General features: G+C 30.4%; 1 protein-coding gene across 3 annotated transcripts in view; it reads left to right on the forward strand.

The window, feature by feature from the left end:
* LOC111712423 (uncharacterized) overlaps nt 1-20,382 on the forward strand; it is a 44,912-nt gene extending 24,530 nt beyond the window's left edge. For all 3 annotated transcript variants that reach the window (XM_023487020.1, XM_023487022.1, XM_023487023.1), the window contains 17 exons: nt 639-688; nt 2,992-3,059; nt 3,872-4,526; nt 5,116-5,211; nt 6,774-6,956; nt 9,148-9,481; nt 9,844-9,892; nt 11,163-11,228; nt 11,759-11,839; nt 12,457-12,723; nt 14,236-14,333; nt 15,079-15,233; nt 15,530-15,570; nt 16,892-16,955; nt 17,438-17,622; nt 18,353-18,698; nt 19,532-20,382. In XM_023487020.1, the coding sequence (XP_023342788.1) occupies nt 639-688; nt 2,992-3,059; nt 3,872-4,526; nt 5,116-5,211; nt 6,774-6,956; nt 9,148-9,481; nt 9,844-9,892; nt 11,163-11,228; nt 11,759-11,839; nt 12,457-12,723; nt 14,236-14,333; nt 15,079-15,233; nt 15,530-15,570; nt 16,892-16,955; nt 17,438-17,622; nt 18,353-18,698; nt 19,532-19,576 (2,783 nt within the window). In that variant the 3' untranslated portion in view covers nt 19,577-20,382. The remainder of the gene's footprint in view (nt 1-638; nt 689-2,991; nt 3,060-3,871; nt 4,527-5,115; nt 5,212-6,773; nt 6,957-9,147; nt 9,482-9,843; nt 9,893-11,162; nt 11,229-11,758; nt 11,840-12,456; nt 12,724-14,235; nt 14,334-15,078; nt 15,234-15,529; nt 15,571-16,891; nt 16,956-17,437; nt 17,623-18,352; nt 18,699-19,531) is intronic.
* Nucleotides 20,383-27,677: the final 7,295 nt, after the last annotated feature.

The following is a 27,677-nucleotide window of genomic DNA, read 5'->3' on the forward strand; positions in this document are numbered from 1 at the left end:
TTTTACATGCATAATCCTATGATTATATACCAGAATACATTAGGGTGTGGCACATACATAATCCTATAATTATATACCAGAATACATTAGGGTGTGGCACATTCTTGCAAATAAAAATTCCGTCATTCATAATCTATCTATATGTATGTAAAAAATTATATTTTATTGTTATTTTTATTTATGAATCCGTCATGACCCGTGGGTTGTGTACGGGGTGGTTAGAGTTAAAAAAAAAGAGAAATAAGAGAAGATTAAAACATTTTTTTATGTTACCACTGTTGAATTTGTGTGTATGAAACGCAGGTTCAAATGGCTTTAAAACTATACTTACGTTAAAAGGAACTGAGTCTTTGCCACAAAATCTGATTTTCTATCCTCTTAATTCTTTGCAACCCAACAAAATAGACCTTTGATATTTCAAAGAATGAAGAATTCATTCAGATTAATAAATATAACTTTGAAATATGACAGGTTTATTATACCATCAGGTTTCAAAGATATAGAGATTAGAAAATTTGAGTTTGTGTCAAATACTCGGATCCTTTATATTCTATCATTGGTTGCCCGTAATAGTATATACAGTTTGAAAATTAAATATCCACTTAATTTTTGCCTTTAAATCATAAATGTTTTTTTAGGAGACAGGGAGAGTGAAAATACAACAAAACTTGAAAAGCATAGAGAAAAGGTACATCTTTCCTTAACTTTTTTGGATCCTTCGATGATGACAGGTCGTGTTAATTGTTTAATTATTTTTTTAAATTTGAGTGTCCTATAACGTTTGCCATTTTGACTAACCATTCACTACAGCATATTCTTTACAAGAATTAAATAAATTAACATGAAATAGCGGATAAAAATGATCTAAATACAAAAAAATACAAATAATGTTAATAACTATTTATAATACAATTATTTTGGTTCGCTAAAGCTCGGGGAAAAAAATAAAATCTAAAATAGCTCGAACCTGCTGGATTAAAGAGAAAATTTCTGTCCAAAAACATTTCAGCACGTCGTGCTAAACTAATAGTGCTATAGGTAATTTTAGGAAACGTTTGTGTTCTTGTTTTATTGCAATGGAAATTTCTATATATGATATGCTTTTTAACTTTCAAGAAAGCAGAAATAATATTATGAATTTAATTTCAATTTATTCATTTCAATTAAAAAAAATATTTTGGAAATACCCAATTTTTATTGGAGAAAATCCGGGAACCAATCAAAACTTTATGGCACACGTGCTATAATGTTCAGCTAATTGAACTATGATTGCTTTATAGCACGTTCTTAATAAATTCACAATGAATTGAGTAAGAATGATAAAGTACACAATAGTTTCATAAAAGATATTTTTGAAAAGGGAAAAAGTTGTTTTAATAGTTTTTTAAACTTTCACTATAACTTTAAAGAACATTTGTTAATCAAAGCACGGATAAAAAATTAGCCTGTGCAATCTTTCCAAATCCACCTGTTAAAGTTTAAAGCTTTTCTTTGCTACGTTAACCAGCTTAATTACCATAATTTGCAGTAGATATAAATGTAACATCTGCAAAAGCTTAAATGACTAAAACAGGTGGCAAAATTTAGTCATGTGAAAAACTATAAAAAATGAATTTTCAGTTTTATAAAAAGTTAGCGGTGATGGTGAAATTATTAATATTAATTATATAAAAAGTGTTGACGATGAATGATTTGATTTTATCACATTTTTAAACATGATAATTAAAGAGAGTAGTTAAAACAACAATTATGTCTTTAATTAACAACAATTATAGAATATGCAGCTGTGTTTTTTTCTCAATTGTTACAAAGTTTTGATGTGAACAAAACCTTGAAATTATTTACATATCAATATATTATTATTAATTAACATAGAAATTAAATTATTATAAAGTATAACTGATTATCAAATATCATTTTATTCTTTTGATTTCTCTATTTATTTGTGACCATTTGTTTTCCAATTTTGTAATTTTTTTTGCTGTCAAACGTACTTTAAGTGACCCCATGTGAAGCTTTAAGAGTTGCATCGTCGATTAACAGCTATACCCTTGATAAATTTATCTGTTACATCAATGAGAATGATATCGTCATTTTTCTTTCTTAAAAAGTGTTGAATTCTTTCAATTTTCTTGGTTGTTTCTGTTCCGAATAAATCCCTAAGTCTCTGATAAAAAAATAATCACAATTCAAATAATCGAATTTTTGATGATTAACAAACAAACAAATATTTATTATTATTTAAATAAATTTTAAACAAAATTCGGCCAAACTTTCCTTACGTAGTCTTCATCAAAGTCTATATAGTAAGCTTTCATCTGAAAACCTTGCAAGGCATTTCTAGAGATGCTAATCTTTAAATCTGTTCAGGGAGTTCAGGGGTACACCTGTTCAAACAGTAATTATAGTTTAAAATCTCTCAAAAATATTATTACGTCAAAACAATAAGTTTTTGAATATTATTTTTAAAAACATTTGAACAGTTAAAATAACAATAAGGATAATAATGATTTAATTACATGTAAACACACTTCAACATTTAATCCAGAGAAAACAGCTGTTATAACCAGATTACTTAAGAATATTTTTTGTCTTTCTTAATTTAAATATACAGGTTTACTCACAAAAAATGACACTGAAAAGACGACCTGAAACTTTTAAGATTTAAAGATCCCAGAGTTAAAGTAAGTCTTCTGGTTTTGATAAGGTCTTGTAATGGCTTACTAAATGAATTAGCAAAGAAGTACACAAGTTTACAAATGCAGGGAATCATGAATACATGGAAAGAGACAATACAAATTTCGTACAGTCGTCTCTGAAGTCTCATCCTGTGTGGGTAACTCTGTATGTTAAAAATGTGCCTTGAACATTTTTACAAAATTTTCAATTTACAAAATCCTTCCGGATAAAAGGAAAGAGAGAAGACGATAACCATTAAATTGTTTTCTGGTGACCACTGTATTATTTCTGGTGACCACTGTATTATTTCAGAAAGCGGTGGATATTGTGAACCAATACGATTACATGCTTGGGAACCTACTTAATAAACTGGAATCCAGGTAGATACAAGATAGATAGATAGATATATAGATATATATGTAGATAGATAGATAGATAGATAGATAATAAATGTACGGACTGCATTATTGATTACGTGTGAATCGGTCTAAGGCGTGGTTTATTTGATAAAGGGGCGTGTCCAAGTTTACTGAAGGATGGAAAACAATTTAATGTGTTTATTTTACAGCTTATAAAAGAAATAGTTTTTTTTATGAAATTATTCAATTCCGTTCAGTCCTAGAAAAATATATACCGGAACAAGAAGGAAAGGATTAAAGGGACGGAGACGGTCCGATTCACGAGGAAATATAAGCTTTGTATGATAAAGAATGAGCAAACTATCCATGTTTTTAACTTGAAAATTGATTTTTACAGTTGTGGTCTCTGTAAAAGTGATTTTCAAAGCACCTCTATCGATAAACGTCATTATTTTCCACATCTATGGATAAAAAAAGGTTTTAGGAGTACTCCTATGAATCTGGCTTGCGTCTCTTTTGACGCTCATAATTTTACATTTTTTACAAAAAAAAAAATCTAAAAAATTGATTTATGCAAATTTGATAATATTTTCCGTAATATAAAAATGTACTACTTTTACTTATTATATTTGGATTCCCCCCCTTTCCCCATGTTTTGAGATATACCAGCCAAGATAGGGTTAATTTAAATCTGAATTATAAAAGTGAGTTTGGAGCAATACAAAAACTATTAGGATAATTTAGATAGATAGATAGTAACAGAAAGGAGAGGGGGGGGGGGCAGGCGGCTGCGGCAATTCTAAGATTGTACCAAATTTTTCTTTCTCTTCTAGACCTGAGAACCGAGGAGTGGAGATATCAGTGAAGAAGAATTTATTCTACAGTGAGAAACAAGAAGAAGAAGAAGATCGAATAGACTGGAAGGATGGGAAAGAAGAAGAAGAAGAAGAAGATGGAAGAGACTGGAAGGATAGGAAAGAAGAAGAAGAAGAAGAAGATGGAAGAGACTGGAAGGATGGGAAAGAAGAAGAAGAAGATGGAAGAGTCGACTGGAAGGATGGGAAAGGAGAACAGGAGTCTGGAGATGGAAGGAGGAAAGAGAGATTGAAAGTAGAAAAGGAAACGGATAAAATAAGAGTTGAAAGAGAAATGATGATGAAAGTACGAAGAGAAGAAGAGAGAGGTAATGAAGGAACCCTGAAGAGATATGAGAATGATAACAGTGATAATGATGATACCGGACCTAGTGAAACTAAAAAACTGAAACGTTGCCAAGAAAATACTGAAAGTCCGATAGACTTAAAGAAGAAAAAGAGTTTGAAAGATAGTAAACAAGAAGAAAATAAAGAAGAAGAAATCAGAACGGATGGAAAAAAGAGAAAGAATGAGGAGAAAGAGGATATGGAAGGACAAGGAAACAAAAACATAAGAAAACCATCTTTAACTGCAAAAGATGAACTTTGCCGGAAAAGAAATAAACTATTGCAGGTAAACAATGTAAAAATGGTAGAAAATGGTAAAAATGGTAAAAATGGTAGAACATGGTAAGAACATAGCAAAAAATTAAAAAATGGTAAAAATGGCAAAAATAGTAAAATTATAAAAATAGTAAAAATGGTAAAAATGGCATTCAAAGTAAAAATTTTAAAATGGTAAAAATTGTAAAAATGATATATATCATAGTAAAAATGGTTAATATTGTAAAAATGGTTTACCAGGTTGCAAAAAAATTTGAGTTTGACAAATTTTCCCTCTGTCATAATACATAATACATAACAGTGTGAATATATATTTATTTTAATGGTGTAACTATGATGGCGGAAAAAGAAGGTAATTTACATAACTGGTAAAACTTTGTGCCTTCCTAGCTCCTCTAGTTATAATTTTATGCGGAGAAAAGAAAATATATTCTGTTACACATCAGAAATTCTTGTTTACAGCTCTTCAATAAACAGAGTTATGATATATTCAATATATAATCTGGCAGCCGAACAAAACTACATCCAAAAATTTAAAAAATCCATTTCTTAAAATAATTTCTGTTTATATTTTTAAATGGACTGTTCTCTCTTTTTAGGACATAGAATCTCTACAGAGTCGAAAAATCCAGGAAATGGAGTCACTCTTCCAGATTCAAACGATGAAAGAAAAATTGATCGGACAACTAGAAAAGGTTGGTTTTTTAACATTCTAGAATTACGTACACAATGTATAGAAATTGTAATATTTACAAAGCAAAAAGATTTTTTGTGCCATAAAGTTCAAAAAAGGGGGCTTAAAACCTGCCCCAAACTCAAATTTTCTATTGCCTTTATTTTTTGAGGGAACCCTCAAGTACTCCGGGGGTAACAAATTGGCTGATAAAATTAGATTTTTTTCTTTAAGAAATGATTTTAAAAAATCTATTTTGATTTTTCAAAAGTCGATTTTTTTATTTAAAATTTGATTTTTCAAAATTCCATGGGTCAACGCAGGACACTTAGCTAGTTCATTATTATATTCAGCAGACCTACCAAAGGTTTAAAACATCAGCTCGTACAGATAAAAAGATTTGAAAATTAGTCTGCATGCCGCGTCCATTAGTGCCTGATCAAATCAAGGTTCAGTCATGTGTTTGTTGTTTATTCTGAACCAATAGAAATAGTATGACGGTAACATCTATCTTTCTATCTATCTCATTATCCAATAGTATGACGGTAACATCTATCTTTCTATCTAACTCATTATCCAATCAGAGTCATGAATCCTTCAATTGACGCTATCCGTAAGTGGAAATATTTACTTCTACTGAAATTATAGTGGAGGGTGAACAACTTCTTCTTTTTTCAACTTCTAAATTTGTGCCTGTAATTTCTGCAATTTCTGAAAAAATATTAACTTTGTACATATAGTTTAGTATAGTTCACTTAACCCCACCTGACCTAGCCTAACCCAACTTAGAAATGATGAATTTGTCATATTCAATTAGAATTCTATCATAAAAATATTTTCAGCACTTTATTAAATGATTCATGAAACCATTAAACTTTTTCATGATTTTTTTACTGTTATGCAAACATTTTGATTACACAACTTTTTAAAAATTAAATGGATTGTTCAGAAAATGACAGATTATCAAAGAGTTAGAGTGAAATATTAATTTTTATTCTTAAAACTTCCATTTAAATAAAAAAAAATACCGCTTACAAAAGTTTTTACTTCTGAGAATTTTGCACCTATTTTTGGATACCTTTTGTAAGATTGCTAAAATAAATACCAGGTAGAAAATTTATATTCTTTGCTAAATACCTGAATAATCCTATTTTCCAAGGTGAGGAATGCACGAATTACCAAGTTATAATGGAATAAATTAAGTATTTTATTTAAACACTGGACTTTTTTTCTAGATATAGTTTAATCAAACCCAAAGTTAAATTGTTTTCTGTTTAAACTGTACCATTAAGAGAAGTATGCATTAAATAGTCTTTTTCCTGGATTAATTTTGATGAAACTACAAATACTAAGCATCATACTTTAAAATGAATGACTCAAGTTTAAGTTCATACTACAAAGCAATTACCTCTGCACCATGAGTTTTCAACAAAACTTCACTATGCTGATCTAATTATTTTAATTCTTTTTTGACCCCCCCCCCCCCCTCCTCCGTGTATCCTGGCTTTAAGTACTCAAGCAGGGATAATATTAGGGGATTAATTACAGAAGTTTATTTAGGAGTCATTTTTAATCCTTGTTTAGGCTAAAATGGAGATGGCATACATGGAGTCCTTTCGTCAAATGCCACAATCCAGACTTACAACCCCATCTTCAGCAGCAGCAGCAGCTGCAACAGGAGCAGCTGGAGCAAGAGCAGCAGCAGCAGCACTGAGTAAACCAGTAACATCTTTGCCTGGTTCTAAACATGCAGAACAACACACTCAGGTATTATGATTATTTTCTCGATTATAATAATAATAATACTCTATTTTCCAAGTAAAGTAATCATTTGTTACAATTATGTCAAGGACCATTTTATACTTAGCCCACAATGTATAGCCTAAAATAAAACATAATGAAAAAAGAGCAAAATTAAATGTACATAAAGCACTGAAATAGCTAAAGCAAACAACACAAAAAAGATACGAGCAGGGATTAGAGATTCTTAGATTACAGGGAAAATACTAAGAAAATTCTAAAGTTTAGCAAAGAAGTAATGCAATGGAAAAAACAGTTTAAGACTATGTTTACTTGTTTGATAACATTCAGAACTTTAGACGTTTTACATTTTTGGGGTTAGAAACATTGCAAGTGCCAGTTATTTAAAGATGTTTTAATGCAAGTTTTTAGTTCAATTCATATTAAGACTTGCAATTGAAACATGTTTTGTATTTAATTAAAAAAATAAATACATTCTGAGAAATTCTATTATAAAAGTTTAAATAAAAAGGAATTAAAAAAGTGGGGGATTTAAGCTAGATTTGAAATATGAGAAGTTAAATCAGTCAAGTTTATCAGTTTACATTGCCTAATCTGAAATTTGCTTACAAATTCTATTTTACGGGAAAACTATTTTAACTTGGTTGGAGAAATTTTTAATTTTCAATTGTCCTTAACCCTACAATGGCAAACATGAGAGGTGGGGGGGGGGGTTAGGGGGCTGTGAAAAAAATGTACATTTGTATTTTTCAACACTTTTTTATTCACAGGGGTAGACTATGTTTCTTTTATGGCTATTTAAAGGGAGGAGTTTCTGAACTGCCCAGGTTTCCCTGGTTAATCTTTAAAATAACATGCTTGATTTCAGCACAAAATCAATTCTTAGTAAAAATTTAAAAGATATAATTGTTTAGACACATGATAGCTAGAAAGTTGATACTTGAGATCAGCACGTTAGTGTGGATATTGTTAAGCTTGAAATCTTAATCTTGATATCTAATTTACTCTTTTAAAGGAACTGAGTATTAACCATAAACTTAAATTTTCTAATCCCTATACCTTTGCAATCTGACAGTGGAAATCTTTAATATTTCAAACTAAGACTTTGTTATTTTTAGTTTAGATTTCTTTAAAGGTTTTTTTCAAATTACAAGTTTACAAGTACAACAAGAAAAGCTAGTATTCGACAGCTTCTCTTAACTTCTAAATTTATGTGAATGCATAGTGTTATTGCGCTTGGTGAAAAGGAATTAAGTTCTAGCCACAAACTAAAATGTTCAAATTTCTATATCTTTACAACCTGATGGTGTAATAACATAACATGTATGTAATAACATAGTTTTTAGTTTGATATTCCACAGTCTACGTCATTGGGTTGCAAAGATATAGGGATAAAAAATCAGAGATTGTGGCAAAGACTCAATTCCTTAAAGGTTAAAATTGAAAGTTGGTTATATTGTATTTATATATATACCATGAGGACTGTAGCTAAAACATAGTTTTGAGCCTGTGTTTAAAGAAACTTGGATTTAGGAATGAGAAAAGAGAACTCTGAAAATACAAGCATACTTTTTTCCAAATTAGAGTTTCTTCATAGATACTTATTATAGAAATCGAGTCTTTGCCACAAACTTAATTTTGAAAATCTTATTTGTTTCCAACTATGAATCAGGGGCGGAAACGTCATGTGTGTGTGTCTGTAACAAAAGAGTGTGTGTAAGGAATACTGAATCGAAGGCGTGTACTGTAGGTATATACAGTACATAAGAATCTCGGTATTTGTACAGTCTAGGAGAGTACACTTGTTTATTGTTAATTGTTTACTTAAATAAATATGCAAAGAATATAATTTGATTAAAGTTTACAATACACTACTCGTTATTCATTTCCTTTCCCTTTATTCCTATTCCCTGCTATGAATTCTGTGAGATAATTTAAGTAACCATTAGGTTGCATAGATATTGAGATTAGAATATTTGAGTTTGTGGCAAGAACTCAATTGCTTTGTTGTTGCTAAAGTACCATCAGTTATAATGATAATTATAGCAATTTTCCTGCCACAGAACTTAGAGTATTTTTAAAGAAATTAAAGAATGAAAGCTATATATATATTAGAAATGACTATCATAAAACCATCAGACAAATTTCCATCTGATTATTCCACAGAAGTGTCTAAATAGATTATATTTTGATTCAGGTTTCTGTGTCTGGAACTAGTAATACCACAGAGCAGAGGTCTCCTGCACGATCTAATCTTCTTCATTGTAAAGTTGAGAATATCCCAAAGGTTGTGGTTCCCACTTCACCACAACATCAAATCCAGCCCTCCAGTCATATCCTGCCATCAAGCCATATATTACCCTCTAGTCATATCATACCTTCTAGCCATGTTCTACCATCCAACCATCCTCACATCCATGCCCCTGTTCATAATCATAACTCAATACCACCCTCTTGTCATGCCCAAAGCGTGCACCCCAGCCATGCACTTCCTTCTAAGCCTGGATTCTATCCACATCCTGCTCATCTTGGTAAGTTCCTAGTAAACTTAATAATATCAAGGCTTTTATTTTCAATAGTTTTAGCTTTTGAATTCTTCATGCTTATACTTCATACACCCAATTTCTTGTGATTTAGGGCATTTTTTTGCTTCCTTGTTGGCCAACAACTTTTGCAAAAATTTTCTTGAAGTGTGTGATAAATTTGTTTAACAAATTAGCTTTTTTTGATATATAAATAGTTAAAAATTGATCTTATATTGAAAAAAAAAGTTAATTTGAACTAATTAATTAAGTTATAAGAAAAATGTGTTGGTTATCAACCTGGACCCAGTATTTCTGTTTTGTCCTGTCAGTGTTATCTATGCATATGTAAGAAATTAACTTTGCTTCAGGTTTAGGGAATGGACATCATTCAGTAGCACATCAAGACATGGCTCGCAGGTTTGCACTCATTTTAAAAAAATCATGATTAAATACTGTCCAAAAATTTTATTTTCTTGAAAAATGTGAGGCGGGGGAGTAGTTTTACTAGTGTAATTTTCCACTTATAGGCCCTGAACTCTATGCAGTATTATTTTGACAAAATAATTTAGGAATCTTAATTTTAAATATTCTCAGAATTTTAAGATTGTGCAGTTTTTCAAATAAAATTAATATTTAAGGTTGGAAGGTTGTTTAAAGCAAAGCCATGATCTAAAATTTAATGAAGATAAAATTTGTTTCCCCTTGAATCCCACATATTAAAGAATTGTGCAGTATACAGAACTGGGCTTTTAGGGCGCTTCGCGCCCATCTTCTATTTCAATTGTGAACATGTTCTCATTGTAATATTGAAAAACAAAGAAAATATATTTTGCGAACTTTCAAGATTTTAACATTTTTTAAAAAAATAAAAAAACTTTTAAAAACATAATTTTAAAATTTTTTATCATTTAATCTTCTCTGGGGTCATGAGAGATCCCACAAAAACTTTGGGCCTGATCGGTTCAGCCGTTTTGACGTTTTTAAGGATACAAACAAACAGACAGACAGACAGACAAGCCAAATTTATATAAAGATGGAGATAAATGCTTTTCTGTAAATTCATTTAAATTGATTAAAGTTTATAAATTAAAAAGCATTGTTTTGCTGGACTGGAAGTCTTTAACCAAACCTACCTAGGATTAAAGACAACACAGAACCAAACTTAGTAATATTTGTTATAGCTTACAAATTTTTGTTTTAAAAAAAATAATCTAGTTTCAAAATGTCACAGTTAGAGATGGGCAATAGCCAGATTCGTTTTACAGAATCTTTTGAATTTTTATCAAACATGCAAATTTGTTTGCAGAAGAAAATATAAGGCAAAAACGATCCTTTTAAGGTTTTTAAAACAAAGTTTTGGCAAGCTTTTGCCTTATATTTTCACCTGGGATAACAAATTTGTTTGTTTGATTAAAGCAAACTTCAACAGAATTTGAATCTTGGAGACCCTTTGCCGATTGTTGTGAAACCTTTTCAAAGTCACAGTAAAGTAAGAACAATCCCTTTCAACCTGTTCCAAGTCCTCCGCAGATTTATATTTTCATTACTTGTCTGTTTTCAGAAGAAGCACTTTATTTTAATGGTTTTTTTATTGAAACCTTTTCTAGAAAACACATAATTTTCAATCAAGAGATAATATTATGTGGAAGTCTGTAATTGAAAAAAATACTGACAATTATTCATTTAGAGCGGAGTTTGGTCCAGGATACCAGCTTAATGGAGCCTGGCAACATAAGAAAGAACTAGCCATGAGGTGTTTTTCATATGATATTCATTTATTTAGAGAAAAAAAGTATTTGGGGAAACAGAGATACCCATGGGAAACACATTTAGAAAAGCTGCACAGCAGTTAGCAGTTAGCATGTTTGAAAAGTTCTGCTTTATTACGCCTGTAATTCTATATACAGCTTTTAGGGATGATATTTTTGTGTTTTGATTTAGTATTGTTCCACCCTTAGCAAGTCATAAATTCACAGCATCTTCTACAAAACTAATATAATCTGAAATAAAAACCCTAATTAGGATAAAGTACATTGGCACAAAAAAAATCTTAGTTGCTGGGTTAGAATGAAAGAGAAAAATGTAATGCCTAAGTAGAGTAGCTGATTATTAATCTTTAAAGGAATCTTCACTTTGATATTACAATTTTAGATGATTTGATCTCACAAAATAAGTTCTTGATTTAATAGTTTGAAATATCTAAGGTTTATGACATTGGGTTAAAAATATATATAGATTAGAAAATCAGAGTTTGTGGCAAAGACTCAATTCCTTTGTTTTAAGGTGCAATGGCATAATTCCAGGTCTTCAAGCCCGAGATCCAAGAATGCTCCAGTTTTACCCCGAGTTACCTCAACCCTTTAGGTATGTCACACATACATTTTTGATAATGGGCTATTAAGAAAGTAAGATTTTGTATCATTAACAAATATGTTTGCAGTGTTGTAGACAAACCAAAGCTTTGAGTCTAAACATCCAACTAAGTTTTGATCTGTACTCGTCAATAGTGAACACTAGAATCATTTCCAGATGAGGGTTCTAGACCTGGTTTAAGACTTGTCTAAAAATTTAAATGGGCGTTAACCTTGAAAATAGCAATCCTTTAAAGTATTACACAGGCTCTTCTTCGATAAGATTAGGCTTCATTCTATCATTTGAAAATTGAAAGGGGACTTTAAGTATAAAATGAAGCAACACTCTAAACAAAGATGGCGGCAATGCCTTATTCACAAAATTACACTAGAAAGCTTTGTCTGATCAAGTATGAATTATATTTTAACGTTTAAATTTGAAAACTGAAGAAATTATCAAAACAAAACACTTTTAAACATTGAAAAACGATGATTTCTTCCACATTTATGATTAGATAAAAGTTTTAAGGGTATTGCCATCTTTGTGTGGATGGTAACTGGAGATTATGTTTATGATCTCTTTAGCAAAACATTTAAAAACCTCAAATTATCAATGTGTGACCTATGCAGTATGAAGTACATGCCAGTACTGGATCCTGCACCAACCAATGTCCAGGCCCAACACACCTCAAAGGAACATAATGGACTGGCAAGAACCCAAAAAGATCAAAATGGGATTTATAGAGATCAAAATGGACATGTGCGAGATTATAGTGCAGTTGTAAGAGAACACAACACAGTAGTTCGAGATCAAAATGGAATTGTAACTACAAATGGTCCTAATAGAGAACAAAATAGGCCAAGAGAACCTGGACTTTTAAACCTTAGAGAATTCAGGAAATTATCAATTTTGATTTTTATCAATATTTTCTATTGATTTTGCAATTTGCCCAAATCTAAAATTTTTACAAAAATAAGAAAAATATTTCCAGATTTAAAGGGAGTGACCGGCTTTGTAAGGTAGTTGAACTGAGTATGCAGTATTGTGGAAAGCTTCTTTCGGATTCAATTGAGACATATTAAACTTTTTAAAGATCTGTAAATTCTGAGTTTGAGCACAAATTCGAACTACAAAACTCCTAATTTGAGGGTGGATACATTTTCAAAATCAGTTTTTTTTTACAACTATCTTTACCAATTGTTTTTGATTTGTTGATATCCATAACTAACATTTCTAGTCTATTAATGGTTTTAATATGTGATGAGAATCCATCCGCAAACTGTTAATTCTTTGTTAATCTAAGATTAGTCTAGTTTCTTGAAGAATCATTCTAATTTTGTTTTAAAATATTTTAGACACTGAAAAGGAAAATATTATTTTTTTAATTGAAAAAACAAAGCTTAGCCCTTATTAGCTGTGCCCTTTCTATGTAATGAGACAGATTTTTTTGCTTTTTGTAGGTAAAAACTCCAGAACCAATGAAATTCCTTCATCTCAAATTCATCCTTGTCCAGAAATACGTGAAAACCATTTTTGGCTTCTTACCTACTTAATATTGGAGCACCAAAATTGGACAAAAAAAAATATTTTTAATTTTAAATATTCTTAAATTATGTTTTTTGTAGGAGAAATTTTTTTTTCTTAAATCATAGTGAGTTTCTTTCTTTTCTGTTAGTTTTCTAAAGAAGCTCTCAGCTTTCTAGTTCAAAGCCAGTAATGGCCTCTGAGTATGAAAGGTTTAATTAAGTTTGATTTGGGGCTGCATAGTTTCTAATCAATCAAAATGTTTGATTAGTTAATTGATCATTAAAGAAAACATGCTTTGCTTATTAATATTTAAACCTTGTCTGATTTATATAGAGTATCATTCCCATTATTGCTTTGCCGTATGAAAAATGAATGAAAAATGAAGCAAAAAAATTTCAATTGTACTTTTATAATGATGGCTTCTTTATTAAGAAAATAATAATCTTATTCTTATACACTGGTTTCCATTTGATATCATTTTTATGCCAGAAGTCAGTACTCTGGATCAAGCATTATATCCATCTTATGCAGACTTACAGTTTAATCAAATTAATTTTTAGGGATCAAGAATTGATCCTGAGACATCCAGATCGAGCTGAAGGTTCCACTTTATAATGTTCTTCAGCTTTGGATGCATTTCTCCTTAAACCCATGAAAATAGCTGAAACATTTGACAATGAGGGGATTCACTTGTGTCAGTTCAAAATAAATGTTGAAAAATTTGTTAACAAAATCTTGTTATGTTTGCTTCTATGGTTATCACAAAGAATATTTTTATTAAGATGCTATTTTACTTCTATTGAGTATGTATTGCACACCTCTCTAAACATTAGCAATAATAGGTTTGATCAAAATTTATTAATCAAAATTTGAAAACACAGGAGGAACTCGTTCCAACAGCATCCTCAATACGGTCCTCAGATACCTCCTCGTTCCCTTCATATACGTCCAAATCTCCCCGCACACTCAACAAGTCTAGGTAAACACGTATGGTTGGAGTCTGCCCCCCCCCCCATACAAACTTCGAGGGACAAAGTCTGAATGAGCAGTGAATATTGAAAACTGCATTTTCAAAAAAAATTAGAATGTGGAATATTATGCCCGTTTATTAGCCCCTTTTTAAAAAGATGAAAGTCTTGTTTTTAAATTTTTTTATCTGCTTTTAAATTCTATTGAAAAAAATTAAATATTAAAAAAATCTAAATTGATTTTTGAAGACATAAAAAATGTTACCCCCAGGGTATGAGTTTCCTCATTTAGCCAGCTATAGCTCCCATAAACACATACAAATATACACATATAACCAAGCCATTTGGCCAGCTATAGCTCCCATAACCACATACAAATATGCACATATAACCAAGCCATTTAGCCAGCTATAGCTCCCATAAACACATACAAATATACACATATAAGCAAGCCATTTAGCCAACTATAGCCCCCATAAACACATACAAATATACACATATAAGCAAGCCATTAGCCAGCTATAGCTCCCATAAACACATACAAATATACACATATAAGCAAGCCATTTAGCCAGCTATAGCTCCCATAAACACATACAAATATACACATATAAGCAAGCCATTAGCCAGCTATAGCCAACATTTAACACATACAAATATGCACATATAAGCAAAGGGCTTTTTTATAAAGATTTTTATAAATTAACATGATATATAATTTAGTAAAATATAATTTTTAAAAATGCATATTTTCAGAGAGCCGAGAAGTTCCATTTCACTACCCCTCTCCAGAACAGTTTCGGTCTCTTGTGAATCATGCTGACTTCATGAACATGACGAAGGAACAAAGGATCGAGCACTACAACAGGATGAACAACCACCTGGAGGACAGAATGTACAGAGGAATCAAGGGAGGAATATTCAAACTATCATAGAATCACAAACAATGCTCTTTCCTTTTGTCCAACCAATTTTTATTTATGTTTCTCTTATTTGAGGATTTTTTTAACCAGTAAAAATTCTTCTTGGAAAATCAAAAGTGACGAAAATTTACAATTTAGATTTTAGAGTATGCAATTCTTGTTCTGGTCTACAGGGACATCTTTATTGAGGAAAATAGACTTCTTTGTGCTACAATTCCAAAAATTGGTATTTAATTCTTAATTTTTTAAGAATCAAAATTTAAGTTTGAACTGTTTGGTTGCAGGCGGGAAATGTCCAATATCCTGGGACAGGAGGAGGAATCAGGTAACCATGGTTTAGACACTACAATTGGGACCGAATTTAATAAATCTTTCCCTAATCTTTAACTTTGAATTGGTGGTTTGAATTTTAACAGGTAGTAGGTGGTTCTGGGACATAGCCAAAGAGAATAGAATATATATTAGAGTGGAATTTACTAGAAAAAAGTGTAAAACGACCATTTTGTTGTACTGTTTCCATACTGCAGGTGTACTTCACATATTTGTGCTATATAACCTTTTGGGCCCTGGAACATCATTTTATATAAAAAATAAAATTAATATTAAAAGAAAACTAAATTATGAAATAGGTTGGTTTCATAATTGACCAATGATCATTTCACATAGATTCTATGCCTTTCACTTTACAAATGATGATTTTTCGTTATAACTATAAATCAAATGATGCTTTTTATTTACCTAATTCATTTTATAAAGTTATTTTACATCTTTAAAAAATTCTAAATTACATGATTTGTACACTTTGAACTCCCTTTCAGGCTGAAAGGGACTGACAAATTTTATACCGGGGGATTTGTCTAAATTCCTCTCTAATATATATTCTATTCTCTTTGGACATAGCTCAAATTCTTCAATTTCAGTCCCTTTTCTTTAGCATAATGCTTAGCTTCATTAGATTAACTAAATATGCTATTTGTAAACTTTAAATTGGTAGAGTTTAATGCTTTAAATGGACTGTGAACATAATTTTGAATTACCTTCTATGCAAAGGTGGCAATGCCTGATTCACAACGATACCCTTGAAACCGAAATGTTTTGTACCGTTGTTGTGAAAGAATCAGCATGTTTTTTGTTTGAATTAGATAAGCAGGACATTGAATTTAAAGGGATTAAGCAAATTGAAATGTTACCCTGGTTGCTCATAATTACTCTTGCCGTTTATCCTTGCTTGGTTTTAAATTATGATTTTATTGCCTGTGGAATTTCAAGAAATTATAATTTTATTAAGCCTTCGTTATTCCTTGGATTTTCTAAAAAATGTATCAAATTTGGCCAAGCCTTTTGGCCATCTACAGTGAACATAGAATAACCGAAGAGTTTTATCTTGTGTATAAAAGGTATGAAAAGTCTTTTATTGGGAATTGTGTAAAAATTCCAAGGTGAAAATATTGCTTAATAGCGTATTGAGAATTCTTTTTAAAATCTTCTTTTTAGAATAGAGAAGAGGGAAAACAATTTTAGATTCTATTAAATAACGGTTCATTAATTTCAGTTCCATGCGCTTTTTGGTTGGATAGGTTCTCTTTGTAATATGTTTTAATAATTTTTTAATTTTTAGAAAAAGTAAATTACAATGTTTTGTTCAGAGATGATTTAAATGCGCAGAAGGCGGGACAGTTCCAAAACCATCCTTACGCTCATCATCTAGAGGTGAAAAAATACAAAATTGTTTTGTTAACATTAAACTTATGCCACAATATACAGTGTGAAATAAACATGATAAGTTGAATTACCTTCTTTATTTTACATTACAGAAGATATATGAATTTACTTGCAATTTTAATTCATTGATTAACACCAAATGGTAAACAACCATTCTTAAAATGCTAATTGTTATTAAATTTGCTACAGTGATAACCATAAAACTCTGTAATAAGAAGACGACTTTTAGAATCAAGTTTTAACTTTAAATAGTTCATTGAGCTAGCATGAGACACAGCTATGGTGCATTTAAACAGGCCTATTTCACTTAATTAGTGATTTAATAAGTTCTTTTAAAACTATTTGCTTTGTATCAACTTCAAATACACTTAGGTATTGATATAAAGTCGTCTTTCTATCCCAAAGTTTTCTGGATATCACTGTATTATCATTATTATTGTTTTTCAAAAACCAAACTTGCAATTGTTTAGGTTCGCTCAGCCCTCTCACCTAGTCAGAGTAGCGAAAAAAACACGGCAATAGATCCACGTGTTTCTTCAGACAGAATGTTTATTGAGGCAGCTGAGCGCCGGGTGCCATCATTGGGTCGTCTACCAACTGTGTCTCCACCAAAATTGCTTTCTCCTAGTCATCTTCAACCTACAAGCATTCTGAGGTATATATACTGATGATATTAGGAAACCATAGTAAAACCCTGAATGAGCAATACATCGAAAGAATTTATCAAATGTCGTCCTGACTATTTTTCAATGAGTTTTATACTATTTTACGTAAATCTCAGTTTTTGCGAAAATAAATAAATAGCCATGAATATGCTGGAACAGTTTTATAGAGTTCCATAATCATTTAATTAAAAAACTAAATATCTGCAACATTCCATTATCAACAAGTGAAGAATACAACATTTGATGAATTCTTTCGATTTATTTAATATTTAGGGTTTAACTGTAGTAGAAATTAATGCATTTTTCGAAAGATTTTGAAAACAAACTTTTAAAAAACGATCCTGCTTTTACTAAAAAAGAAACAATTTTATTGAAGGAACGATTTTACTGAACAAAATGATTATATCGAACAAACGGTTTTATTGAGAAAACGAATAATTTTTAGAAAGAACAAAATCAATAAAGATAACTATTCTAATATTACTACAGAAAAATGTATGAATTGATTTGATCAGATTTGAACATAAATATAAATATGATATAAATAAACTAGCAACAAATTTTCCTAATAGATTAGAAATTGAAGTTTAATCAGTTTAAATTATACTTTTTCATAGAACTCAGTCTCTCTTTTACAAAGAAATGTGCATATTTTAGAAAACCTTTTAAAATTTTTTTTTGTAAATTTAGCGCAGAAACCACGCATATTTCTTTTTTTAGACTTTCAAATCCTGTTAAAGAGGGAGTGGGTCCCAGTCGACCGAGTACATCATCAGAGAAAAGCAACTCCGGAAGTCCATTTAAAGGGGAAACTTCAAATCAAAGGCCATCTAGTGCACGATCAGGGGGGACATGTGAACCAGCGGGAGAGGTGGGGGTTCGCCCGGGGGAAAAAATGGGTGAATTGTACACAATGGGGAAAAGTGTGAATTCCCTGGAGGAAATGTACCAACATGAGCCCATAAACCTGGGGAAAGAGAACAGCAAATGTGAGAACTGCGGCAAAGAAGCGCATTTTATGTGCTCTGCCTGTAAGAATTCACATTACTGCAGCTCCCAATGTCAGGTGAATGATGATGTCCTTGTACAAAAACTGCAAGACGTCGACTTAATACACATCTACATAATTAAATTAAATTTTTTACAAAACCAATCGAATCGAAACGAATTAATTACAATCGAATTTAATGCAATTAGACACATTGGGACGTAAACCACACCTTGTGGATCACTATCATCATCATTATCACCATCACCATCATCATCACCACCATCATTAACATCATCACCATCCTTAACATCTTCACTATTATCACCATCACCAAAAATTGATTTTATCATCCCTCAAACGCACACAATGAACCACTCCAGTAGAATTGCCGGATGGTTCATAATAATCTTTATTTGTCTGTTTGTTTGTGTGTTCGATCTAAACTTTCCCAACCAACTAAACCTGATCAATTAATATACTTTAAACCTTATTAAATCATTTTATAAATAATAAAAAAAATTAGAACAGTATTTTTACCTTAAGCGGTTGGCGGATTTTTAAAAGAAGTGAAAAATCGATTACCATTACAGTAGACGTAATCTTAAGTGACCCTCTTGCATTTCTCATTCACAACAGTACTCTTAAAAGCTGCTTTGCCTGACCTGAGTTTTTCTTTGAAAATTTGTTGGTTTTAATTGTGGTTTCTTTGATTAGATTCAGGTTTTTATGGTACCATTGTGAGTCGGGCATGCCCCCTTTTTAAATGGAAGGTCACTTGAAATTACAATGAAAGCCTCTTTAACTGCGCGTGTCTGGGTTGAAGACATTTTAAAAGATGTTTTTTTAAGACGACATTTATGAATTTATTCTGCATGTAAGCTAATGAACAAACACATGTTTTATTTTAGAGAGACCGTTGGCTCAACCACTGTCGGGAGTGTCAGCCGGTTTGAAATAAACAAAAACCCTTTGTGATAAAAAATAGCTTAAAAATTACTCAACATATCACAACAAACATTTTGTTTAGATTTAGTACAGATACAATTTTCAAACAGTTAATATAAGATACAGGGTGTCTCACTAAACATAGGAATTGAGAGACGACTTGAACATCGTCTTCGATTTCCAATAATTGATAATTGAAAATGTGTTCTGCCTTCTTTGTATCTTCAAAATTGACGGAGATATTAAACATGTTTAAGATTTCATTGTGATTTGATAAATTAGAATCTGGACAGATTTCTTAATATCTCCCTCATTTTTGAAGGAACAAATATGCTAGACCACATTTTGGAATTCCTAAGACTAGTTCTTTTGATTATTAACTGACTTAACTGGAATCATGCAAGGAATGTGTGTGTACTTAATAATACCACGGGAAACAAAGATGATATAAAAGTCGTCACTTATTTCCTATGTTTATTGGGACACACTGTATCATAAAGACCTCTTGAAAAGGTATAATTTCGGATTAGCTATTAAAACTTAGCATTGCTTACTTCAATTATTATACTTCAAAATATTGACATAAATCTTAATTTAATGTTTATTGTAAAGAAATTTCGCAATAAAGGAAACAAGCCTTTGTCACAAACTCTGATATTCTAATCCCTGAATCTTTGCAACTGTGATTTCTGTTGGTTACAAATAAACTAACTTTGAAACCTCAAATTAATTCTGGGATTAACAAATTTTAGTTTGTGTCAAAGACTTTATTCAACCAAACAAAAAAATATTTTAAAATAAATTTTAGTTTATATATCTTTGATAAATTGTGAACTAAATAAGTATCGTATAGTTGTAGTAAATTTGTAAAAACTTGGAAATGTTTTTATAACTTGACATGAGGCGGTTTTTTTAGTAAAATATATCAAAATATGTTTATAATAGGTGAGGTTTGGGTGAAAACTTTCTTACATTTTATAGAATAATTTATCTAAATCCATTAAAATTCTTTATTATTAAAAAACTAAATGTACCGTATTTTAACCTAGACTAGTAAAATCAAGGGAGGTAGCCTCTGTTCCAATCAGGGTTCACTCACGTGTTAGGGAGTACTCAAGACAAATATAATTTCATAATTGTCAAGATCTAATTATCTATCTGTCTATTCAAATCTTATAATCCAATTAGAGATCCATGCGTAAATTAGAGGTAAAAACGAAAAGATTTCTATACTAATATCCAAACAAATATTTTAATTTACAATGTATAGACATTTAGTACTTAATTTTCATGAATTACAATAGTTTTTGTAAAATCTTGCGAGTTCAAATGCAAGATTGTCACAGAACATTTTTTAATCATTTCAATTTTGATATTCATTACCTTTTCGATTTGTTTACTTTCAGCCGAAAACAAAGAGGGATTTGAAAACATTGACAATACATATATTACTATATTATATTATTATTAATATAAGAACGTTACAACCCTTTTGCATATTTAAAAAATTACAAATCTTAACGGCCATATATTTAAAATAGATGTAATGAAAATTCATAAAAATCTACAAAATTGAAAAGAATGCTTTGTAAAAAATAAAGTAGCATCAAATCCGGGGAAAATGCGCAATAAAAATTGTCTCAAAATAGAAATAAATACATCTCAGTTTACTTAATTTCTAATAATAAAATAATCTGTTTTAAGGAAAATGTCAAATTGATTTTAAAAGCTGTATGCCTAAATCACAACGGTACCCTTTTCTCTCTTTCAAGAAACAAAGAATAAAATTGACGAAACCTAACCAAAATGTTGCTCAGATGAAGAATTTATGTTATTTTGATAATTCCTTCCAGTGGTTTAGGAGAAAGAATATTAAAAGATGTTTAATCATGAAATAAAATTCAATGACATTAAATGATCATTAAAATGAATTAATAGAACAAATTTTAACAAATCATTTTATGAATTAAACTAATTTTATGTTTAAATAAGTTCTGATCTCGAAACATTATTGTTTCTATTAAAATATGTTTTAACGCTCTTAAATCTTTAAATATGAAAATATTAATTTCTTTATAATTATGTATGTACATTGTGACATTGTATATTGTTTATTGTACTGTTGTACATGGTTTAAATAATCTAATATTTTCCGCCAATCTTGGATCAGAATTTGTTCCCTATCTTTGTTATGAAAATTGTTTAAAGTTATGAGAAGCTTTCCTCAAAACAATTTTGTGCAAAAATGTTAGATTTTTCTATTAGTGTACAATTGCTCTGTGTCTTGTGATAAGTGAAATTATTGTGATAGATATAATGTAATATATTTATTCACACACAAAGATATAAATACATATATAAATGGTGTAGTTTAAATTTGTTTAAATAATTTGAATGTGACAATCTAGGTTCCGACAATTCTCTCAACACTTGTCTCTAACTCTAATTCTTCAGACAATCCTGGCTATCTTTCTAGCCTACCCTGGCTATATACGTCCGTCTAAAACAAAAAATTGATTTGGAGGTAAAATAGATTGACCGGTCGGGCCGGTGAGAGTATGAATCAAACATAGATAATATAGATAGGTGAACTATACACTGCTCCTGAATTTACTACATGAACATATAGTTTTCAAAATAAAAAAGAAAAATATGCAAAACTATGCACAAATTGGCGACATTGATTATTACTCATTATAAAACATATTTACCATTTCAGTTATTATGTAATCATCGAATCCTTCAGCATATAAATTATTCGTTCTTGTATTTAAAAGTTCTTGTAAAACCAGAACTTTCCAGGCATGGTCCAGTAGGACATCAATATATTTTATTTGTTTCTTAACTAACATTTTACTAAGATCCGAAGGATTTACAGAACAATCATTTGCAACAGAAAATAAATTTCAAATATCAAATATCAAATATAAAATGCCAAATGCCTATTTATGAAATACAAACGCAGTATACGTTTCAATTAGGTCTACAAGCTAGAAATGTAAACAAATCAGAGAAAAATCATAACAACGGATCGTACTGCGTTCTACATCTCAAAACCGGTTAAATGTCGACAACAAAGAGAAAACAAAGAGGAGATGATAAGAGATAAGGGAAGAGAAGAAAAGAGATAAGAGAACAGAATTGAGTAGAGAAGAGAAGAAAAGAAAAGATAAGAAAAAAGAGAAGACAAAATAGAAGAAAAAAGAAGAAAAGAGAAGAGAAGAAAGGAGAAGAGAAGAAAATAGAGGAGAAGAGTAGAAAATAGAAGAGAAAAGAAAGAAGAAAAATAGAATGCGTGAAAGAAGGAGCTTGCATTTTACAGACGTTTTATTATAAAAATATGTTTAAGAATACCTTAAACTATAAAATTAACTTTGTTGTAAAATTGTATGGGATATTTTTGAAGAAAAATAGTTGTCCCAACTGTTTAGCGTACATTTTTTGATCATTTGGCATTTATTAATCTGATATTTTTGAAATTTTTGAAATGAAAATAGCTCGTTTTTTTATTGCAATCTATGGTCATTGAATTATCACTTTGCACTATAATTAACCCTTTCTTTTGAAAAAATAAGACATTTAGTTTCACATTTTTCGATTCAATTATTTGTACTAAATTTCAATTTACTAGCTTTGGCAAAATGTTCACAAATTTTCACCATTTCCCGAAGAACTATTCTGATAGAAGAAAGCAGAATAATATCATCTGCATAAACCCAGATGCCCATGTAGACACCCTGGATTTGGCATCCTATCGTTGAATCATATATAGAAACAGGTATAGAAACAGGTATAGAAACAGGTATAGAAACAAATAGAAATAGATTTAGAATCATATAAAAAACAGATATAGGAACAGATATTAAACCAGGTTTAGACAAAGATATCACGGGCAGTCGTAGCACATTCGCCGGGTGAATCTTTCTGGTCCCAGGGGCGGAAACAGGGGGGGGGCGGGGGACATTCCCCACCCCCTGTCAGATTCAGGGAGGGGCGTAGCCCCCCCCCTGAGATTTCGAGGCAAAAAATGTTCCCAATTTGATAAATCACGTGTGTTTTTCAATTTAAAGCTATTTGATTATTTTTTATTTAATGGAAATTTAATAATTAATATTTATTGAAAAATTGAATCATCAGAGGGACGAAAAAATTATTTTTCTAGCTTGTTAAAAATAAATATAACCAACGATGTAAGTATACGACGACATTGTGTTTTATTTTATTGGTGTTAATGCACGGCACACTGCACATCTTGATTTTCTTTTCTTCAGTTTAATTTAAAAATCAACGACAACAAGTAAATGTTATTGTTAACGATAAACTTAGAATTAGAAATTTGTAAGAAACTAGACTTAAGTTATAATATTGTCCATATCTAGTAATGTTCCTTTATCAATACTAATTTATCAAAATTGTAATATTGTTCCTAATTTTCATGCATTTAAGTATAACTAGTAATTTCTTTTTGTTCTTAAATTGCTAATGTTCCTATTATTGTTCCTGTTCCTAATACTGTGTCCGACCCACCTTAATTCCCTGTCCTAATCCTATATTTTTGTTCTTAATTCCTGAAAAATCTTTTTATTGTTCCTAAATCCCTGTCCTAATTCTTTATTTTTGTTCCTAATTCCTGGACAATCTTTTTATTGTTCCTAAATCCCTGTCCTAATCCTTTATTTTTGTTCCTAATTCCTAAACAATCTTTTAATTATTCCTAAATCCCTGTCCGAATCCTTTAATTTTGTTCCTAATTCCTGAACAATCTTTTAATTGTTCCTAAATTCCTGTCCTAATTCTTTATTTTTGTTCCTAATTCCCGAACAATCTTTTTATTGTTCCTAAATCCCTGTCCTAATTCTTTATTTTTGTTCCTAATTCCTGAACAATCTTTTAATTGTTCCTAAATCCCTGTCCTAATCCTTTAATTTTGTTCCTAATTCCTGAACAATCTTTTTATTTTTCCTAAATCCCTGTCCTAATCCTATATTTTTGTTCCTTATTCCTGGACAATCTTTTTATTGTTCCTAAATGATTAATTTTGACTCTTTTTGAGTCTTTTAAGTCAAAAAAATGTTCTCCTGCGGCACGATTTTTTGTTCCTAAAAAATCTTGCACCTCCCTCACTTAAATCCTGTATCCGCCCCTGCTGCATCACCCGGACACTTAACAGGACTAGTCGTTGCAACAAGGTTGACGCGCTCAAACTTTAGGTTGAATTTACTTTTACTAAAGGGTCAGAGGTGCGTGATGTAAAAACAAAATAGAAACAGGGATTGCATAGAACAGAGATATGGCTAGAGACATTTATATTGAAACGATGATCAAAATGGGTAACATTTAAATTTCCTTTTGTAATATGGATTATTTTTTCATATTCATCGAGTACGTAGTGAAAATAAATGTAATGAAAAAGAAAATTTAATTTCTTTCTTCAAAATGATATTGAATACAAATATATTCATGTTTATCCGTAGACGCAGTGTTTTGCTCTAATAGGACTCATCAGTATGGCTCATATTCATTAGATTTTGATTTTGCAGTTGGCGGGTTTGAACCGTGAGCCCTTTGGGTTACGAGTCCAACACGCTAACCGTTGCGCCATATCAAACCTGATGAGTAGGTGATGAAATAGGAACAAGAGTGCTCAACCAACTCATTACAAGTTGAGAGCTATGCTATATATATTTACATATATATATTTGTTTCCCTGGATTGTTTTTTTATTTATCAATAGAATTGGTTTAACGACTTTTTACCAGGAATTATGATTAACTATTCATTTATTAGATTCTAAACCCCTACATCATTAACCTATCAGCTGCATTATTAATGAGACAATTTCTTATTAACAATCATGATATTGACCGATATGACAGGGGGAGAAATAAAAAAATTCATTGTATTCTAATAATTGCATTTCAGATTAACAATATCACGTTACAATAATACTGCACTGCCATTGGTGGAAAATCTGGTCATGTGATACAGACAATTCAATAATATTATCAATTATATATGAAAAAATCCAAATTATTAAATTCAAATGATAATAGGAGCAACTCTAAGTTACTCAGGCTCCTCTGGGTTATCGAAGTTTTCAGATTGGTTCCATATTTGCAGAATATGATCTGTGTAAAACTTAGATTCTTCAAATTTCACATATATAAGTTTTGGTAAAACTTTGACACAGTTTTATATTAATTTCTCGAGACAGGAGCATCAGATAGACTTCTTATAGGTCTCGATCAACTCCTAAATTTATTTAATTTCAGTCTTTACCCCTTTTCATCTTTCTTTATAGTCCCTTTAAATTTATTTTTCAAACTAACTATTATCTTTTCTGTTGAAAAAAGTACTGCAGTGGTTTAGGAAAGTACGCGCATTTTATCAGCTTCTTTGTTTATTATTGTAAAACATTAAAAAAGTTTAAATGAGCTTATTTAAACTTTTTCCAGAAATGTTTTGTTTTCGGTGTAAAGGGACTTCAGCGTAATTTTAAGTGATCCGAAGCAGTAAGGACACCTTATTACCTTTATCTGATTAATAAAAGTCAGATATGTGTTCCAAATATTTTTGAGTGAAAATACGCAGTTACTTTCGCAGAGAAACCACAATTTAAAATAATTTTTAAATTCATAAACATGATCCAACTTGATAAACTTGATTAGAAAACACTTTTAAGGATAAGCTGTTGTGAAATGGTAATTATTGCGCGGAGGGCCACTTCAATCAAAGAGAATAGAATATATATTAGAGTGGAATTTAGAAAATCTCTCGGTATGAATTTGTTCAGTCCCTTTCAGCAGTAGAGTACATTAATACAATATGTTCTCTAGAATATCCATTCCCATTTCGAATTTTTTAAAGCTGTTAAATAAAATTTATAATGAATTAGGCGAATAAAAACATAATTTGATTTATAGTTATATCGGAAAATCATCATTTGTAAAGTGAATGGCATAGAGTCTATGTGAAATGATCATTGGTCAAATATGAAACCAGCCTATTTCATAATTTGGTTTTCTTTTAAAATTAATTTTAGATTTTCTATAAAATGATGTTCCTGGGCCCAAAAGGTTATATAGCACAAATATGTAAAGTACACCTGCAGTATGGAAACAGTACAACAAAATGGTCGTTTTACACTTTTTTCTAGTAAATTCCCCTCTTATATATATTCTATTCTCTTTGACTTGAAATCACGCGTTCAGTTCCTTTCAGACGATACACTGAAAAGCATGGATGACAATGCATAGTTATTTTTTAGATTTGCGTCATTCTATCTTGTTTATTATATTAAACTTATTAAAGATTGTATAAATAGTTTTACTGAAAGTAAAATTCTGCATGATGAAGCTCTATTATTCAAGATTTAATAATGAAAAAATAAGCTGATTTTTTTTTAAAAGTGAAAACGCTGAGTAGTAGCTACAATTATCATGGGTTTAAATTTATAGTTTGTAATTCCACGAAAGAAAAATCCACTTCAAAATTAAAATTAAATATAATACAATTTTGTCTTATCTTGTTAAGAACAAACAAATTCTGATATTAAATGTAGTAATTTTTTATTTGTTTTCAATCTTTATGGAAGAAACAATCTCAGAAAATAATAATTGTCTTAAAACAGTCATTTTCAAAAATGAATATTTGAAAAATATCTTTTAACAAATGTTGATCTAAATTTGTTTTCTTTTTGTTGATCTGACCTACCCCTTTTTTTAAATAATCTTTTTTGTTTTTTCATTTTCGTATGGTTTTTAACATTTTATATTATAGATGTTGATGGTTATTTTATCGTCAGAACTGAAAAGGGGGGGGGGGTGAAGTGTATATTTTGACCCCCCCCCCTTTTCCAGAGAGACTATAGTTAAAAGTTAACTGTAGATTTTATGTTTTAACCAACGCTGTAAATAATTGAATATGTCTTAAAACTTAAGTTTATCATGATTCCAGCAGTATCATTATAGTTTTTAAAAACATCATAGGGACACCAAAACAAAATTTTGTGATATTTTTCACAAATATAACAGAGACAAAATTATTCTTGGAATTCTTATTGGCATGTTATAAAAATGAAATTTTTACAAAAGCCAGAAATGGATCCCT

This window comes from Eurytemora carolleeae, unplaced genomic scaffold, assembly GCF_000591075.1.
Source record: "Eurytemora carolleeae unplaced genomic scaffold, Eaff_2.0 scaffold1184, whole genome shotgun sequence".
In the NCBI taxonomy this organism is placed as follows: Eukaryota; Metazoa; Arthropoda; class Copepoda; order Calanoida; family Temoridae; genus Eurytemora; species Eurytemora carolleeae.